Source organism: Erpetoichthys calabaricus, chromosome 18, assembly GCF_900747795.2.
Source record: "Erpetoichthys calabaricus chromosome 18, fErpCal1.3, whole genome shotgun sequence".
NCBI lineage: Eukaryota > Metazoa > Chordata > Cladistia > Polypteriformes > Polypteridae > Erpetoichthys > Erpetoichthys calabaricus.
The window spans coordinates 87,928,137-87,948,016 of NC_041411.2; the positions used below are offsets into that span (position 1 = coordinate 87,928,137).

Consider the following 19,880-nt stretch of genomic DNA (forward strand, 5'->3'; position numbering starts at 1 on the left):
TTGCTGAAGGAGAGAAGGAGGCGGTCTGAAGAGACAGAGAAAGAAGGCATTGTGATAAGGCCTGGACTGTGAGGTATTAGGGCTTGTGAGTACTGATGGAGTGTATAATGGAGACCCAAAATAAACGTGTGTGGGTTGATTTAAACGTGTCTGCCTCTCTGTGTCCGGGTCATATTCCACAATTAAAAGGAAGTTGCTACTTTGAAAGCTCAGCCAATGATAAACAAAAATCCAAAGAATTAAGAGAGGTTCCCAAACTTTTTCATATGACTGTATAAAGTGCTGAATGGTTGTTCAGGATAGATCGGTTGGTTTTTGGATAGCCCCTGTTTTAGGATAAAGGCCAACACAACAGTGTTTTCATGATCCACACTGAAAAAAGAGATAATTTCCAGAAAATTGACAAATTTAAACTTTATTTCAAGGACCATTACTTGCATTAGAAAGCTACTTTCAAAAAGGACAAATTTACTACAATATTACAAAGCGACAACTGCTCCTACAACACTTTGTAGTCAGCAAATTTGAACCCCAAGAAGTGCAGATGTGAGTTGTGTAAGGCTTCCTTGCTAATAAGAAGTCCTTTTCCAGTGTCTCTGATCAGCCCTGTGCTCCCTTTGACAAAGGGTAATGCACATTTCCATGGGCTCCCACACCTCTCCATGAATATGGTACTTTGAAGAGAACCTTGACTTCACATCACCTACTGTTCTTGGCCACCCACCCACATCCTAAGCAAAACTGAGATCTTGGTTTATGCTAAAAGCTCAAGAGCTTTAGGCTAAAGTGAGATCTACGATTTTGTACATTGTTGCCTGCTAATCTAAATGCACACCAAACCAAAAACCACAAGCCTACTGAACAACTGCAGACAGAAAAAAGAGTTCCACGCTCTTGTGTGCTTTCTGCAGATTGGAGTGGCAAGACAGAGACTTTTTTTGTTTTGTTTTTTTTCTGAGTGTTGGTGGCAGTAGTGGGAATAAAGCAATTATATTTCCACACTGTTTTACACACATTCCCTTATACAAAGTCCTTCCACAGCATTGCTGGGACCCTGAGCCACACCTCCGATGACAAAAAGAATGTGTTCAGTTTGAAGTCCTGCACATGAACACCGAGGGCTTGGCATAGGGGCCAGATACTCCCATTTTCTCTTCCCTGGGTTGTAACCTTCCACAGATGACAGTGGAGATGGCTGATTTCCTGCAGATGTAAAAAGACAAAAATACAGCAGCTTGAGATCAAATTCCACAACAGCACATCCATGTTTTATATATTTCACATTAAAAAGTATGAAATATTTTTGTGTGGTATAGATATATGTCTCTAAATTAACCCTGTATCAGTGAGGGTGTTAAAAATTGTAAAGTATAGCTGGCAAGTAGAATTTTAAACATAAAGTCCGGAAGGGGAGACACAAAAGGAGTCAATGGAGTCGTGGTCAGGAACAGGAAATAGGGTCAGAAAATGGACATGTCAGGTCAGGTTAGGGAGCAGGCACTGGTACAATGCATTGCCACACCCATCACATGATGAAACAGCTCATGATCCTGGTTGGCAATCCCCCAGGCAGGCACACGGTCCAGTCCCACCCCCTGGAAATGACTATCTATCTGCCACAGCCAGGTGTTACGTGGGCGTCCCCTCAGCAATGAGGATCCTGTAAGCTACATCACCCTCAGGGAATCACACCACATGGCCATACAGTAACTGATGCTCCCTCACAATGCAGGTAATGTGCCTAATACGCTGAACTCCATGAGCAACGGCTCCTTCGACACAAAGTGAACTCAGAAGACCCAAAGGATTTTCTGAAGACACAGTACCGAGTCCTGTCTTTGTCTCAGGCCACTGGATAGAGTCCATGTCTCATAGCCATATAGCAAAATAGGAAGCACCAGGGCCCTAAAGACTTGGACCTTGGCCTTGGACCACAAAAAAATTGTGAGGACTTGAAAATACCAATAGTCCATAGCCGAACACACAAAAACAAGAATCAAAATCAAAATAAGGATGAAATGTTAGCACTAACATCTTCTTGGGAGAACTTGACTTCCTTTAACACTAAAGAGTAAGTTAGAGTAACAAAAGTAAATACGTGGATGTTGGAAACTGGGTATCTTCATCTTTTATAGGGAGACACGAGTCAATCAAGTCATGTGTAATTTATTGTTGCATGTAGATAGATAGATAGATAGATAGATAGATAGATAGATAGATAGATAGATAGATAGATAGATAGATAGATAGATAGATAGATAGATAGATAGATATGAAAGACACTATATAATAGATAGATAGATAGATAGATAGATAGATAGATAGATAGATAGATAGATAGATAGATAGATAGATAGATAGATAGATAGATAGATAGATAGATAGACACTTTATTAATCCCAAGGGGAAATTCACATACTCCAGCAGCACCTTACTGATACAAAAAACAATATTAAATTAAAGATTGATAATAATGCAGGTAAAAAACAGACAATATCTTTATATAATGTTAATGTTTACCCCCCGGGTGGAATTAAAGAGTCGCATAGTTTGGGGGAGGAACGATCTCCTCAGTCTTTCAGTGGAGCAGGACAGTGACAGCAATCTGTCACTGAAGCTGCTCTTCTGTCTGGAGATGACACTGTTTAGTGGATGCAGTGGATTCTCCATGATTGACAGGAGCCTGCTCAGTGCCCGTCGCTCTGCCACAGATGTCAAACTGTCCAGCTCCATGCCAACAATAGAGCCTGCCTTCCTCACCAGTTTGTCCAGGCATGAGGCGTCTTTCTTCTTAATGCTGCCTCCCCTGCACACCACCACATAGAAGAGGGCACTCGCCACAACCGTCTGATAGAACATCTGCAGCATCTTATTGCAGATGTTGAAGGACGCCAGCCTTCTAAGGTAGTATAACCGGCTCTGTCCTTTCTTGCACAGAGCATCAGTATTGGCAGTCCAGTCTAATTTATCATCCAGCTGCACTCCCAGATATTTATAGGTCTGCACCATCTGCACACAGTCACCTTTGATGATCACGGGGTCTATGAGGGGTCTGGCCTCCTAAAATCCACCACCAGCTCCTTGGTTTTGCTGGTGTTCAGGTGTAGGTGGTTTGAGTCGCACCATTTAACAAAGTCCTTGATTAGGTCCCTATACTCCTCCTCCTGCCCACTCCTGATGCAGCCCACAATAGCAGTGTCATCAGCGAACTTTTGCACGTGGCAGGACTCCGAGTTGTATTGGAATTCCGATGTATATAGGCTGAACAGGACCGGAGAAAGTACAGTCCCCTGAGGCGCTCCTGTGTTGCTGACCACAATGTCAGACGTGCAGTTCCCAAGACGCACATACTGAGGTCTGTCTTTAAGATAGTCCACGATCCATGCCACTAGGTATGAATCTACTCCCATCTCTGTCAGCTTGTCCCTAAGGACCAGAGGTTGGATTGTGTTGAAGGCGCTAGAGAAGTCTAGAAACATAATTCTTACAGCACCACTGCCTCTGTCCAAGTAGGAGAGGGATCGATGTAGCATATAGATGATGGCATCCTCCGCTCCCACCTTCTTCTGATATGCAAACTGCAGAGGGTCGAGGGCGTGTTGAACCTGTGGTCTCAGGTGGTGAAGCAGCAGCCTCTCCATGATCTTCATCACACGTGATGTCAGAGCAACAGGCCGGAAGTCATTCAGCTCACTAGGACGTGATACCTTTGGGACTGGGTTGATGCAAGATGTTTTCCAAAGCCTCGGGACTCTCCCCTGTTCCAGGCTCAGGTTGAAGATGCGCTGTAGAGGACCCCCCAGCTCCGATGCACAGACCTTCAGCAGTCGTGGCGATATTCCATCTGGACCCGCTGCTTTGCTGGCACAAAGTCTCCTCAGCTCTCTGCTCACTTGCGCTGTTGTAATTATGGGTGAGGATGTCTCTCCTATGCTGGTATCAGCAGAAGGATTTGTGGAGGGTGCAGTACTCCGAGGTGAGAGTGAGAGTGGGTTAGGGTGGTCAAACCTGTTAAAGAAGTTGTTCATATGGTTTGCTCTCTTCACGTCTCTCTCAATGGTGGTACCCCGCTTTGAGCTGCAGCCAGTGATGATCTTCATCCCATCCCACACACTATGTAGTATAGTGAAATTCATGCTTGCATGTCACAGGCAAGTTGACAAAAATACACTACAAAAACCTTTTACAGCAGTTAGCATGCAATATACAGTCTCTATATAATTATATACAATATATGTCCTAAATATTTGACACTATTATGTGTATACAAGATCAGGACATAATTTCCAGGTGCAGTCAGTGGGTGAAAGAGGTCTAGTTCAATGACCTCAGGATCACATCTCTACTTTTTGCAGATGATTTGGTCCTGTTGGCTTCATCGGGTGGTGACCTCAGGTGAACACTACGGTGATTTGCTTCTGAATGTGAAGAAGTCTAGATGAGGTTCAAGTCTGAGATCAAGCAGAGGAGTTTAAGTATCCCTGGGATCTTGTTCATGAGTAAGGGAACAAGGGACCAAGAGATCAACAGGCAGATTGGAGTGGCATCAGTAGTTATGCAGACATTGTACCAGTCAGTTATGGTGAAGAGAGAGCCGAGTCAAAGGGTAAAGCTCTTGATTTAATGTCAATCTATACTGCTACCCTCACCTATGGCCTCAAGCTTTGGGTAGTGACTGACAGAACTAAATCTCAGATACAAGTGGCGGAAATGAGCTTCCTTCATAGGGTGTGTTGACTCAGCCTTTGATATAGGTTGAGGAGCACAAACTTTCTAGATGAGCTAAAAGTAGAACTGCATCAAAAAAATCAAATTCAAGTGGTTCAGGCATCTGATTAGGATGCCTCCGAATGCCTCCATGTGGAGGTGTTTTGGGCATGTCTAACCAGGAGCAGACCTCGGAGTAGACCCAGAACATGCAGAAGAGATTGCACCTCCCACTGTGTTTTACGTTATAATATTTATACTTGTTTGAACTGTTCAGCAACCTTATGACTTGATGAGAGAAACTATCCCTATACTGTATCTACTAGTGCAAGTGCCAATGATCCTATACTATTTGCCAGAAGATTGTGGGTTCACTTCCCGGTTCCTCCCTGTGTGGATAGCGCTTTGAGTACTGAGAAAAGCGCTATATAAATGTAATGAATTATTTATTATTATTAGAAGGAAGAAATGAGAAAAGTGTCTGTGCAAGATGACTGAAGTCTTTAATTTTACTGTGTGCCTTTCAAAGTCAGCGAGTGTTATACATGTTTTGAAAATAAGGAAGCTGGGCACCAGTAATGTTCTATACCACCTTCACTATCCTCTGCGGTGCTTTACTTTCTTTACCTGAGCAGATATGATGCACCCAGTGAAGATGGACTCCACTGTGCACCTGTAGAAGTTCATGAGAACAGAATGTGACAGACAAAAGCAATAAGGAACACAAATGGCCAATAGCTCAGTATGTCCCAAAATGGTGACCACCATCCAAAAACATAAAACACAAAATTTAATTGCCAGAATACCCATACAATAATTCAAAAAGTGCAAAAACCAATTATTTCTACAAAAAAAGATATCAAAATGACTTGAAGAAGTTGAAAAATTATATTACAACAGTAGGTGGGTGTGCATTTGAGTGCATCATGCAGTGGACTAGAACTCTGTTCAGACCTGGTTCCTGACTTGTTCCTGACTCAGCAAAATTAGGCAATGGCATCCATAACTTGGATGGATGGATGGATGGATGGATGGATGGACAGTTGGAGGTCTCATTTTCTGACATAAGCTTAAAAAGCATACATTGTGTTTCCTCAATAAAAATTATTCAAACAAATAATACATGATTAATGTATAATAATATAATCATAATGTGAGAGGTCTCAGGCCTTTCATTGTCCTCCAGTGCCCCCTTCCCCTCCCACTAAATCCAAAGCCAGTGGTCCATTGTATTGAAATTGTAAAGGAATGCAGAATTATTAATATTACTTCCATTATTTAACTTAGGAATGAAAGGGAGGATGTCTTGCTCTGCCTTGTGTAGTTTCAATATCAGGGCCTATAACCTAGTGCTCACAGGGTAATCCACATTTGGCACACCTCAGTTTTATATCATTAACCTTGACAATTTCATGCACTATGCTCATTAATTAATTGTGCTATTCCCACTGCTAGGATAACCTCAGGAGAAGCAGCCCTTCATTTGGTTCCTATGAAAGGGGGTGCAGGCTGCGGATTAGGAAAAGAAGCATTGACAACATTGGCTTAATGGGTGGTGCGGAGGTGGACGATGTTGATTATTAAAAATGACTGCTGGCTAGGCTGCCAAAACATCAATGAGATATAAAAAAAATAAACAAATAAATATGTTACAAAACTGGAAACGGTCCCCTACTAAATGCACTAGGAAAACAATTCTTTTTAAAATACTGCTGCCTATCAGATGTTAATTTGTAATTAGGATCATCCATCTGTTTTTTCCTCCTCTTCACTTTAATGTTTTTGGCTTACCTCTTTGGAGGGAAATGTGCTTTAAGCAATTTATTAGCTTGTGCCAAAAGATAAAGTGAGAGAATAGTTAATGCATGTATGATTACTGGGTAGCTGTGTGTGTGTGTGTGTGTTCTATTTAAAAGACTCAAAGAGAGCTTCGTATACAGTGGAGGACATCTTCTGGTGTCGAATTACCTTGTGGCCTGATTCCTGAATTTTGCTAAGAGGATAAATTAAAGTGCATGGTACCAACTGCTTAGGAATCAATCTACAGTACTGCAAGAAAAATGTGTTGCAATTTCCACAACTGGGCTCTAGGAGGAGCCGTTCCTTCACACGTGAGACCAGTCAAGTTGACGCTGCATTTTCTCCCTCTTGAAAAAGCCAAAATGTGAGCTCTCTGCGGTTCATTTTGGACAGCAGGAACAGCCTGTAACTGCAATGCAAAACACAACCTTGGTGGATTCTAATGTGTTCCTGCCCAGAAATGGTTTTGTACTTTAAACTGCATTGCATTACGTCTTCTTATTGCTGAATACTTTATTTAGAATCAGAATCCGACTCAGAATAAAATGAATTGGCTAAGTATGCATGCATACAAGGAATATGACTTTGTTTTTGACTATCCATGTATAGTTACATGATAAACATGCACACAATTAATAAGTAAGAAAATTCAAAACAAGAAGTGTGAACTAGTGCTCACATTGAGCAAGTCAAAATTCTGAATGAACCATCAATTAAGCACTAGCTGAATCGAAGAATATTGCAGGATATGGGGAATGCCCAGTATGGATTAACCATTTTTTTTTAGCTTGATGGCCTGTGGAAAGAAATCGTTCTTGTATCTGCTTGTTCTGGCATAGGTGTCTATAACATCTAGCAGATGGTAGACGTTCAAAGAAATTGTGGCCTCAATGTCAGAGGTTGGTGATGATTTTTCCCTGCCTGATTCATGACTCTGGTTCATGTCCTGTAAGATGGGGAGACTAATGCCAAGGATCTTTTTGGCAGACCTTACTATTTGTTGACCTGACTGTTCTTGTCATATTTAGTTGCTGATCCAAACCACACAGTGATGGATGAGTTTAGAACAGACTTGATGATTAATGTGTAGAACTGAATCTGCAGCTCCTGTAGTAGTTTGAACCACAGGGAGACCATCTGCCACTGTGCCTCTCTTATAATGGAATTTATATTGGTCTTCTATTTCAAGTCCAGTGAGAGTATTGATTCCAAAAATGTGAAGGTTTCCACAACTGACACATTATTATAAAATATGGTGAGAGAAGGTAATATTCCACTGTCATTTCTACGGTTTTGAACGTGTTTAGCTCCAGATTGTTCTCACTGCGCCAAAGGTCACCAGCTCTGTATGCAAAATGGTCACCATTCCTGATGAGAATGATGGTTATGTCATCTGCATATTTGAGGACTTTGACAGAAGGGTTCCTTACAGGTGTTGTCATTAGTTTTAGAGGAAGAAGAGCACATATCCCTGGGGCAGCAGTGTTGATTGACTAGTGACGAGATTCCCCAGTTTCAGACAATGTTTACTATTTTTCAAGAAGTTAGTAATCCACTTACAAAAGGAGTCAGGGACAGAAAGCTGGGTGAGTTCAAAGTGGAGGAGTTCTCTGATGGTTGTATTAAATACTGAACAGAAATGCATAAAAATAATTTTTGCATAGACTCCTGGGTCGCTGTAGACCCCTATTGACCGTATCATCCACTGTCCTGTTTACTCAGTAGGGTAACTGAAGGGGGTCCAACAAGGGAGACATGATGTCCTTCAGGAAAGTTAATATCAACCCTTAAATGTTTTCATGATCATAGCAACAGGTCTGTAGTTGTTTAGTCCTGTTATGCAGTAAATCTTTTGGGATTGGAATGATTGTGGCTTGTTTGAGGCATACATTAAATTCACACCATGCTAATGATTTGTTAAAAATACGTGTAAAGACAGGAGCCAATTGATTGACACAGATTTTCATTCAGAAGGATGAGCCACTGTCTCAACCTGTTGTTTTCTTAGTGTGTTGTCTCTTACAGAGCCGCCACACATCATCTTCACAGCGTGATTTGAATGGTAAAAGATACAGAGTAGAAGGTCAAATTTGTTTCTGTACTGGGAGGACTGGAACAAGAGGTCAGGTCACGTCAGGTTCAAGTCATGTTGGGGAGCATTCACTGGTACAGCATGTTACCGCACCCATCACACGACAAAACAGCGCAGGATCCTGGTTGGCAACCCCCCAAGTAGACACACGGTCCAGTCCCACCCTCTATCTGCCACAGCCAGGTGTTCTGTGGATGTCCCCTTGGCTTGGTCCAACCACTTGGTTCCTCAACAATGAGGATCTTGTGAGCTGGATCACCCAAGGGGTATAGTGCCACATGGCCATAGTGCCGGAAATGAAACTCCCTCACAATGCATGTAATGTGCCTCATTCAGGACTCCATGAGCAACCTCTCATTTGACACAAAGTCAAACCAGCGGTACCCAAGGATTCTCCGAACAGACACAGTACCAAAGGAGTCCAGTCTTCATCTCCGGTCACTGGATAGCGTCCATGTCTCACAACCATATAGCAAGACAGGAAGCATCAGGACTCTAAAGACTTGGACCTTCATCCTTTTGCATAGATATCAGGAGCTCCACACACCTTTCCAGTGACCTCATGACACCTCGACCCTAATGACTTCATAGGAAGAGTCACCAGAGATATGAATGTCACTGCTGAGGTAAGTAAACCTCTCGACAAGGTTGACACTCTCTCCGCAGACAGACACACTGCTGATGGCTGTGCCTAAGAGGTCATTAAAGGCCTGGATCTTGTTTTTTATCAGGACACTCACAAGCCCAGACACTCAGACTCCTCGTCCAGTCTCTCGAGAGCCCCAATCAGAGTCTCCATTGACTCCACGAAGATCACAGCATCATCAGCAAAGTCAAGATCAGTGAACCTTTCTTCGCCAACAGATGCCCCACAGCCGCTGAACCCCACAAACAAGAGGTAAGAGGTGTAACCCTGGGCTTATCAAACCTGCCATAAAATACATACAGGTCATCAGCCAGCTGATGGTTCTTTGCAATGTGAGGTGATGGTTTTCTAAAGTTGATGAGGTCTTGAAGGCTTTTCTTTAGACACCACCAATGAATTACTGAGTGATCCTGTGTGAGATATTAAATCTGCCTATGTAACAGTTTTAAAAATATGAAAATGACTGTACACGATAATTCATGAGGTGTTCTAGATAATATCATTAGCCTTAATAAATAAATATATAAAGGCTGGCCTGTGCAAATAACAAGTTCATTTCAGTGCACTTAATAATCTTATTATGCTCTTGATTGCAGCGGCTTTCCTTCACATCCTTTTGAATATCCATGCAAATTAATCTGGTTCCTCCAAAATAAGGGAGCCAAGTGAGATTTTTTTTAAACTAAAATGTAACACATTACACTTTCATTACACAGTTGGGCCACTGAGAACAAAAGCAGCTTCATAGCCCTCACTATGCAGTAAGTGTTATTTCTTTGATTTTGCACATTGGATTTGTGGATGGATTTTGATGCAATAGACCCTCACAGAGTCTGTTGGTTGATCCTTCATGACAACATAAAAGCTTGGACAAGAAAAAGTGGCATTAGCAAAGAGTGAATTGGACAGGTCAGAGCTGGTATAAACAACAGGAAAATGAATGGGATTAAAAACACGGGCAGGAGATGTAAAGCATAGGGAACATAGAACAAAACCAAAAACTCTGCACCAATTAAATGGAAGTCAGTCAGTCAAATGGAAGTGTTTATACAAATGCTAAACTAGTGAGTAACATTTTCAGGTGTGAGCAGAGTGGATAGTTGTATATAATAATAATAATTCTGTACATTTATAAAGCTCTTTTCTCACTACTCAAAGTGCTTTACGCAGCCACTTCAACCACCACTAACGTGCAGCATCCACCTGGATGATGCAGCAGCAGCCATTTTATGCCAGTATGTTCACCATACATTAGCTATTAAGTATTGAAGAGGTGACACAGATAATTAACCAGTTAGGGACAGGGGATGATTTGGGGGCCAGAACGACTAGGCTGTGGTGGGCATTTTAGCCAGGGCAACAGGATACACCCTATTCTTTATGAAAGATGCTCAGGGAGAGTCAGGACCTCGGTTTTATGTCTCATCTGAAGCATGGTGCCGTTTTCACAGCACAGTGTCCCAGTCACTGCACTGCAGCACTGGGATCCACAGTCAGACCACAGGATAAGTGCCCCCTGCTGGCCTCGCCAACACCTCTCCTAGCAACTGGCTGGGCACTAACATGCTTAGCTTTAGTTAGATTACTTGCTCTGAGTGCATGTGGTAAGAATACGTACAGAACATGACACAATTTTTTTGAGCAACAATAACAAAATGAAAGCATTTTATTATCATGTGTACAATGTGGCATAGTGGTCAATATTGTTGAGTGAGTGAAACTCACCAAGTTTATTATCAGTTGGCTTCTTCTTGCACCCTACGCTTAATACACATAGAAAGACACACATACACACAAAGACTTCATCCACTTAAGCACTGATTTTACGAGATGTGTTTCACTCCTCAGTACTCCACATTGGGACCCCTTGCTTGAAACAACACATGAGTGTACCAGGATATAACCTAGACACTAAGGACTGACACACCTTCATGGTGTCCTCAGATATAACTTAGACACCTTGGTGTTCAGCTGGACCAGCCCTGTGATGCTACGCATCAGTGATCAAATGAACATGGTGGCAACCACACCACACCCTCATGAGAAACAAGATGGTGTTAAGGAAAGAGACAAATAATTTTTAACTGCATGACAATTAACTAAAAAATTCACATCAGGAATTGATTTAGTAACTCCAATAACCATAGTAGCCATGATTTCATACTTAGAAACTTGTTTCAATAATAACAAACTATTAAAACGGAGCACAATCACAACACTTGGTATCTGAGAATAACCTGAACACCAGAAGGCTGATACACCTTAATTAGAGCTACTTACCAACCAACAATGCATTACTGCCACCATGTAGTCCTCTGTTGGAGGCATCCTCCCTCAGCCTAACACTATGAGAAAGAAAGTGGGAATCTCCCCACATTCAGGTGCACTTTATCATTTCAATCATTCAATACATGAAGACAAAGTATAGAAACTTCAACTCACAGCAGTATTCTGTTGAAAGAGAATAACAGGAAATTAACTAAATGAAATAAATCTGAGGCTAGGGCTCTGTACTGGCAATCAGAAGGTTGCTGGTTCGAATCCCGTAAATGCCAAAGAGGGTCTGCTCTGTTGGGCCCTTGAGCAAGGCCCTTAACCTGCATTTGCTGAGTCTTTGAGTAGTGAGAAAAGTGCTATATAAACGCAAAGAAAGAATTATAAATGATGAAGACACTGAATAATAGTCTAGATGTAAAGCCCTAATAAACATACATCTCTGCTTTAAAGTTAAAAAGCTTACTGAAGAGTATTGTTACGCACATGAGAGTAAGGTGTGTTCTCCAGATTTAAGTTCATCTAAAAATACAGGAAAGAGATTTGGATGTAACACTGTTTGCTTTAGAACTCACCAGAAGACTAATGACATCACTTCCTGCCAGAACACTGTCAGGTCCACCCCCTCCACTTCATGAACACCTCACTACAGGAAGTCTTTTGTCATTCAGGACCCGACTTCTGATTTGAATGGACCACATCCAAGAGTCATTTATTTTGGGCTTCAAGAAGCCATTACAATGTCTACACTGACTACCTTCATTATTTTGCAGTTGTTTTGCACAAACCCAATTCTGACATTAAGCTGGGTAACCTGTGATGCCCCAAATCTTTTTCTGTTGTGTTTCCCTTCTTTGACAGTACATTCCATAAAGGTCTGGAAACTGAACATTAGCATCAAAGGAAACATCAGCTAAATTGCTTTTAGATTTAGCAGTGGGACTGATGCCTAGCAGGATTTTTGGCGTACAGGTGAATGAAGTCTCTCTGATAGAATGACCTTCCTCTTTCCGTCTTGGATGGTTTCTCCTTCATACCATAAACAGCATATGAGGTTCTGGACTTTGTGATGGTGCACACAGGCAGGGCCAGATTAAGACGAAATTGGGCCTGATGCTGCAGCGCAAAAAAGGCCTATTTTTTCTCGGCATTGGTGCATGTGCATTCGATGCTCACCGTACATGCACACACAGACCAACCAAGGAGCCTTAATTGCTTGCGACGTAACCAGCCAGCCTTTATTGAACATGAATTCTAAGAATTATTTTGAGGTTAATATAGCAAAGGAAAACTGTTCAGCTTCCAGAAAATTCTCATCTGTTTTCATCTGGGCCTATTTCAGGAATGGGCCTAATGCTGCAGCATCAATAACACCCACCTTAATCCGGCCATGCACACAGGCCAACTATTGTGGTAATGGACAGCCTGTTCTAGACACTTTTATCATAAATGTATGTGTAAACATTTTATCTTGTCAACAGCACTTATCTGAAATTTGAGTTTCCCATCTAAAATTTGAGTCATACACTGTCTAGTCATTCCATCCTATTATAATACAAGTTATAAACTTTGATAACATAAAATAAAGCAGACAAAATAATTCTCACAGTGCCACTCACTAGGCCTCGTGGTGCTACTTGATATAAAACATCTCTGAGTGAAGTCCCAGGGGGAGTTCATTTATATGTCTTTGCAGTCCGTTGAAGCAGATTGCACCTTGCTGTTATACAGTGCCAACAGTCGCAAAATGATGATCGTCCATTCCAAAACACATCTCAGCCTGGTGACTGTCTGTGTAGAGTTTGCACATTTTTCAGGATCCATAACTGTTTTCTCTTGGCCCTCCAATTTCTCCTGTTTTCCTATATAATAGCCATTAGTTTCCAAGACATTCAAAACACAAACTGCAGTGTGCTATTTGGACAGACAAAAGGATTGTAGATAAGATGATCACCTCTGTTTGGGACGTATGTACGTCTTGGTTCAGTAAGTAAGCAAAAAATATAATTAAAGCCCATCTAAAAAACAGGGCAGATGTCACTTGGGATATAAATGGTTTTATTTTTCATTCTGAAGTCACTAACAGCTTTTGATTCACCTTTGTCCCCTCAGATCTTGAAACTCCAATCAGAGTTATGTTTGCTTGTTAAGACTTCTATTGTACAGTTAATTTAAATGTTTTTTTCATATGGTTTTGTTAATTTATTGTGGCTTTATGCATTTCCTGGTGCCATTTATAATGATGTGAGGATGTTATTGTACACTGTACTGTTTTCGTGTTTTAATTTTGGCTGTAGCACTGGCTACCATTTATGGCATCTGGAAATAAAGTTCCAGTTCAGGTTTGGTGGACTGAATTGGGATGAGGGTGTGAGTGTGTGAGTGTACTGAGCAAAAAACTGGACCTCAATCCAAGGACTGATGTCTGCCTTGTGTCTGATGCTGCATGAATAGGCTCCTGCCTGCTATGTGCCTGTAAAATAATAATGAAGAAGTTCACAAGATGAATGAATGAATAAATAAGTGTGTGCACAATGTGTGTGATAGTAGTGCTGTTTACAGCTTACAACTATAAATAGGTCATCAAATGTTACGCTTTTATGAAATAATTATATAAAAGATTCCAAGAGCAACTGCCCCAGAAATAAGGCTTGAAAAGATTTGACTTTACACAATAAATGTTAAAAAATTAACTCAATGAAGTGAATCCATGAAAATTTGCCAAGTGTGCAGTAATCTCGTAAGAATTTCTACTTTTTGTAGTACAGGCCCTTTTCTCTAGGTGTTTTTTTTTTTGTTAAAAATTGTTGTTAGTCATTAGCACTAAAACATAAGTAACATGATCATTAGAATTGGATACTAACCCTCACCTATTCTGTTTCTCTTCTCGGTACTCAAATGTGGCACTTGGTGCCACGGCCCACCTGACAAGTTGTTGTGCCTGCCTAAGGTAAAGTCATCCCTGATGGAGGATCACAGGAATCGTGGGGTAGAGGGGTCCTTTCATCGGATTGGCTGGCCCAACACTGTTTCAGCCGTGGAATGGCAAAATGGGGGAGGCAGCTTGATGGATGAGGTCTCCAGGAGTCTAAAATTATCCAAATCTTATTATGTGATATCATCTACTGTTAAATTCTGCTCCGTACTTTTAAAAAAAATTTATTTTTTATTTTTTGTTGAGGATTTGTTCTGTTCTGTGTATTGTATTGTATTGTATTGACCCCCTTCTTTTGACACCCACTGCACGCCCAACTTACCTGGAAAGGGGTCTCTCTTTGAACCGCCTTTCCCAAGGTTTCTTCCATTTTTCCCTACTAGGTTTTTTTGGGAGTTTTTCCTTGTCTTCTTAGAGAGTCAAAGATGGGGGGCTGTCAAGAGGCAGGGCCTGATAAAGCCCATTGTGGCACTTCTTGTGTGATTTTGGGCTACACAAAAATAAACTGTATTTATTAGTAGAGCGGGGTACTCAGCTCTGGTCCTGGGGGTCCGCAGTGGATGAAAATTTTAGCTTTAACCTAATTTTTAATTAGAACCCACTTATTTACTACTAAAGCAATAGGTTTTTTTTTTTTTGTTAGTTTTAGTTAACTTGTTGGTTACAATTCAGAACTCTTAATTGTCTATTTTAGTTTTAAACAGCTGTATTTAGGTTTTGTTTCCTTTTTTCTTTATCAGCCATCAATTAATAATGAGGTACAAATGACAAACAAACCACCGGCTCCCAAGCTGACATGCTTCCATTTAACCCTGTGTACATGAATCATGACATATCTGTATTAATACAATGTTTTGAAACAAATGAGAAAAGGAAAAGAACCAAGAGGTACAAATCTGTTCCGGACCACAAAACATATAAAAAAACATTCTCAGAAAACAAAGAATCTATAATGTGATTGGTCTTGGAGGATTGAAAGCTTTAACAATCCATATATTAATTAAACACCAAGTTTCATTATCTGCTAGGCCTAACATCTACCTACAAAACTATTTGGAATGAAAACCTGCACCCAGTGCAGACTTCCAGGACCAGGAGATCAGTACCCCTGTACTAGAGTACTACTTTGAACATTAGAAAGCTTGGTGAGTCTCTTACAGGCCCCAATTTAGGGATGCACTAGATTAATGACAATGGGAGTACAGCTTTCATTTTGATCAGTAGAGTAGAGGAACACCAGCAGGAGAAAGCTTGAAATTAGTTCCATCCTGCCACCATCCATACCCCCTTTCGGGCAGGTAGAATAAAAGGCCATTTTAAATATTGGAGGTCACAATTTGACTAGCAGACATGCAAGAGAGAAGATGACGCTTCTGCCGCTCTGTGCATATTGAGACATTGAGGCACTAGAGGGCGTCACAGCATTATTTTTCACAGTAGCTCATTATTTTTTATTTTTTTGACTTAATGAACTGTCAATTAAATGGAGTCTCCTGGCTGGAGTCTGAACTCTACTGCTATACCTTTACAGGGGAAAGGGTGAGAGGTATTTTAAAAGGCTGTATTTTGAAGAACGTTGTTACCCTGTTCAGACATTTGCTTATCTTACCATTACTCATGTGATCTTGTTTCTGCCACATTCAAAACCAATTAATGTGAGAGTAGATCACAGGATTTTGATTGTAGAATATATAGTTATTAGTTAGGATTGGAATACAGCATTCGATTTACACATTCATAGTCTACTTGGTTGAAGAACCGCTGTGTTTTTCCCAGTTGATTCTGTGGTTCATTAGGGGTTTTGTTTTGTTCCTGCTCTGTTTAATGCTTGCATGGACTAGGCATTGGGCAAAGTCGTGGGGTACAGTGGCTGTGGGGGCTTACTGATCTTGGCTTTGCTGATATTGCTGTGATCTTCATGGAGTCAATGGAGGCTCTGATCGAGGCTCTCGAGAGTGTCTGGGCTTGTGAGTGTCCTGATAAAACTAAGATTCAGCCCTTTAATGACTTCTTAGGCACAGCCACCATCAGTGTATCTGTGGAGAGAGTGTCAACCTCGTCGAGAGGTTTATTTACTTTGGCAGTGACCTTCATATCTCTGGTGACTCTTTCTATGAAGTCAGCAGACAGATTGGGAGAGCGGGGTTTGAGGGCTCATGAGCTCACAGGAAAAGGGTGTGTGGTGCTCCTGACATCTATGCAAAAGGATGAAAGTGCAAGTCCTGGTGTTTCCTGTCTTGCTATATGGTTGCGAGACATGGACGCTATCCAGTGACCTGAGATGAAGACTGGACTCCTTTGGTACTGTGTCTCTTTGGAGAATCCTTTGGTACCGCTGGTTGGACTTTGTGTTGAATAAGCGATTGCTCACGGAGTCACGAATGAGGCTTACAGCACTACAGTTATGTGGTGCAATTCCCCGAGGGTGATCTTCATTGTTGAGGACCCAAGTGGCTGGACCAGGCCAAGGGGACACCTACATAACACCTGGCTGCGGCAGATAGAGGGTCATTTCTGGAGGGTGGGACTGGACCGCATGTCTGCCTGGGGGGTAGCCAACCAGGATCCCGGGCTGTTTCGTTATGTGGTGGGTGCGGCAACGAGCTGTACCAGTGCATGCTCCCCAGCAGTGTTAGGATGGTTATGGTTATTCTGCTCTCCTTGGCGACAAACTATTTAATAAAGAAATCTATGATTCTGCTGCCTATCTGTGAGTAAAACTTGTTCCTTCCAGACTGTTAGTCACTATGAAATGGAAAAAACACACAAAAGTACAAACAAACAGCACAAAGTAGCGGCTCTTTGGCTAAGGATCTGTGCTGGTATCTGGAAGGTTGCCAGTTCAAATCCTGTTACTTCTAGAAGGGATCCTACTCCTTTGGACCCCTGAACAAAGCCCCTAACCTGAAAATTGCTCCAAGGCTGCTGTACAGTGGCTGACCATGCGTTATGATCCTCAAAGTTCATGAAAAAAGATAATTCACTCTTGGGGATTAATAATGTTTATCAAAACATCTAATCAAACATGCAGAAAAGTTCCAAATACATTGCACATACTAACCATTTGATAACATCAGAGATCATATGTTAGAAAATCAACATCTGTGGTTCAGGGGACAACTGCGAGGATGGACAGATACAGAGTGTTTTTTAACATCAAACATCTATATACAGTATTACAAACACCCACAAATCTTAGTGACAGAAATACACAGGCATTCTGTCCAGGATTAGCTCCCTGCGCTCAATGTTGTTGGGATATCCCAGCCACCCAGCATCCTGGAATGAACTGGGCAGGACTGGGCATGTTATATTAAGTTATGTAAAAGTGGGTTATATCATAAAAGATGGCAATTGCACTGTGGCCGACTGCAAGGCCCTGTCATTTCTAGAGCTATAAATGGCATTTATGACAAGAGATGACTGAAGGAAGCCATTTACATTATGACAGACCCTGTATACTGCAGTAACCAACTCTTTGTACTCCTGTCCTTCAATATATAACATCATGCCATACTACCGGTCTCTGAAACAGTTTCCCTCCTTGGGCCATTAAAGTGTAAACTGTTAACTTCCATTACAATTATCTGGTTTACATGTGACAAAAAGGACAACCAGACACTACCAGTCAGTTTGCATTAGCGATTCAATGTTAGTGATCATCCAAAGCTCATTTACTCGTATTGTGTAGTTTCTATGCGATATTATATCATTCATTATTTTATGGTTCTGCCTGATGCACGTTGTGTGTTTATATGTGATATTATATCACTAATTATTTTATTGTCATTGTGACATCAATTACAGCAACCTGAATTGAAATGTAAACATTTTAATATGCAGGTCTGATTTCCCTTCATTGGCTTATTCAGTCTACATCAGTTTCTGAAGAGGAACAGCACTAAGAAGAACTTTTCTCCTGACAACAACTTTGCAGACAAACTGCAAATATAAACTAATATTACAAAATGATGGCGGTAAATAATTTCTCAATATTTAAACACTGTACTGAGTAATGCTGTATCGACTGAAGCAGTTTGGAAAATTAATATAATGTTTTGCACATTGTAAGCATACAACTGGATGACTTGACATGTAGATTTTGAAACACAAGTAACATGATAAATTTTTTTCATGGATGTTTTTTTAGAGTCTTTGCTGTTGTCCAGCGTTGGTCACCATAGGCTCCCGTTCTTACTTAAATGGCAAGGGAGATACCAGAATCAGTAAGGTTGTTCTCCTAGTGCGCGGCATGTCCATTGCACTCCAGGTTTGCTGCAATTTCCCCAAATGCGTGGAACTCGGCTGCAAAATTTGTTGTGGTATGGGACAGCATTTGCACTTTCACCTGATTTCTGGTGAATTTCCCCTTGGGAGTAATAAAGCTTATCTAATCTAACCTCATAAACGTTGTTATGTCTCTTCTCCATGAAAACGTTAGATTAACATTTTTTCTTGGCCATCACTACCAACTACCTGGGGTAAGTAACATATACGTAAATATGAGAATATCCTTTAAATAAACTCAATGTTGTGAGCAGACCACAGACAGAAGATAGGAGCCAACATTAATTTTGCCCTTTTGTTTTGACCAAATTCAGAGACATCATTCAAGTGGACTGGTTGATTTATGACTCTGATGTTGATTTTCTATTTTTCACAGTCTTTTTTTAAAATTGTATATCACCACAGAGAACAAACTTTGCCTCAAACAGACACAAGCTACCGTGTATTGTTTCGCCTTTACCATATCAAATTCAACATCAGAAGGCTATTAGTGCATGTCTAATGTTTATTCAGATCACCATGTGCCTTGCATGCATTTAGACTTGTAAGTCCATGTTTATGTACTGTAGTATTTTTTAATATATGCTTTCATGGGGGTTAGTTGCTGAAAGAGGTTATTTAATCCCTTCTCATTCTAAGACACGGAAATATGCAGCTTCTGCACAATGTTCTGTCACTGCAGTTTTTAAATATGATTTCAGACATCTTGGGGCTCCATTAAAAGTCTTTTATTACTATATTTGTTGAAGCTTCCACAGAATCACATAATGTGCACTTACATTTTTTATGTGGATGACTCAGTGCTGCCTCGCCCATCGCTAGCTTCTGCTCGGCTCATATTATTATCAGCTTCTTTACAATTAAATATACCCTTGGGCTGCTTAAGGCAGACAGGAGGGAAAATTGGAGTATTAGCTGGAACGTGAATGGAACAGATTTCTTTATTCCTTATGCAAAGAGATGGTGCATGAAACAAAAGGAAAGGGGTTACGGAAAATAGTTCATTTCGGTCTTTTTATTACATTTTTCGTTATATTAGTTACTTTTTTGAGCATTCAAACACTAATTTTGGGATATGTTTTTCTTAAAATGTTAGGAAGATAATGCAAAACTGCATTTCACTAATATTGAACACAATG

The 19,880-nt window shown here is 41.0% G+C and overlaps 1 protein-coding gene across 4 annotated transcripts in view; it reads right to left on the reverse strand.

Moving 5' to 3' along the window:
- Positions 1 to 394: 394 nt before the first annotated feature.
- The window catches only part of LOC114668664 (kelch domain-containing protein 8B-like), a 523,257-nt gene continuing 503,771 nt past the window's right edge, over positions 395 to 19,880 (reverse strand). For all 4 annotated transcript variants that reach the window (XM_051921169.1, XM_028824538.2, XM_051921167.1 and 1 more), the window contains one exon: positions 395 to 1,203. In XM_051921169.1, coding sequence (XP_051777129.1) covers positions 1,007 to 1,203 — 197 coding nt within the window. In that variant the 3' untranslated portion in view covers positions 395 to 1,006. The remainder of the gene's footprint in view (positions 1,204 to 19,880) is intronic.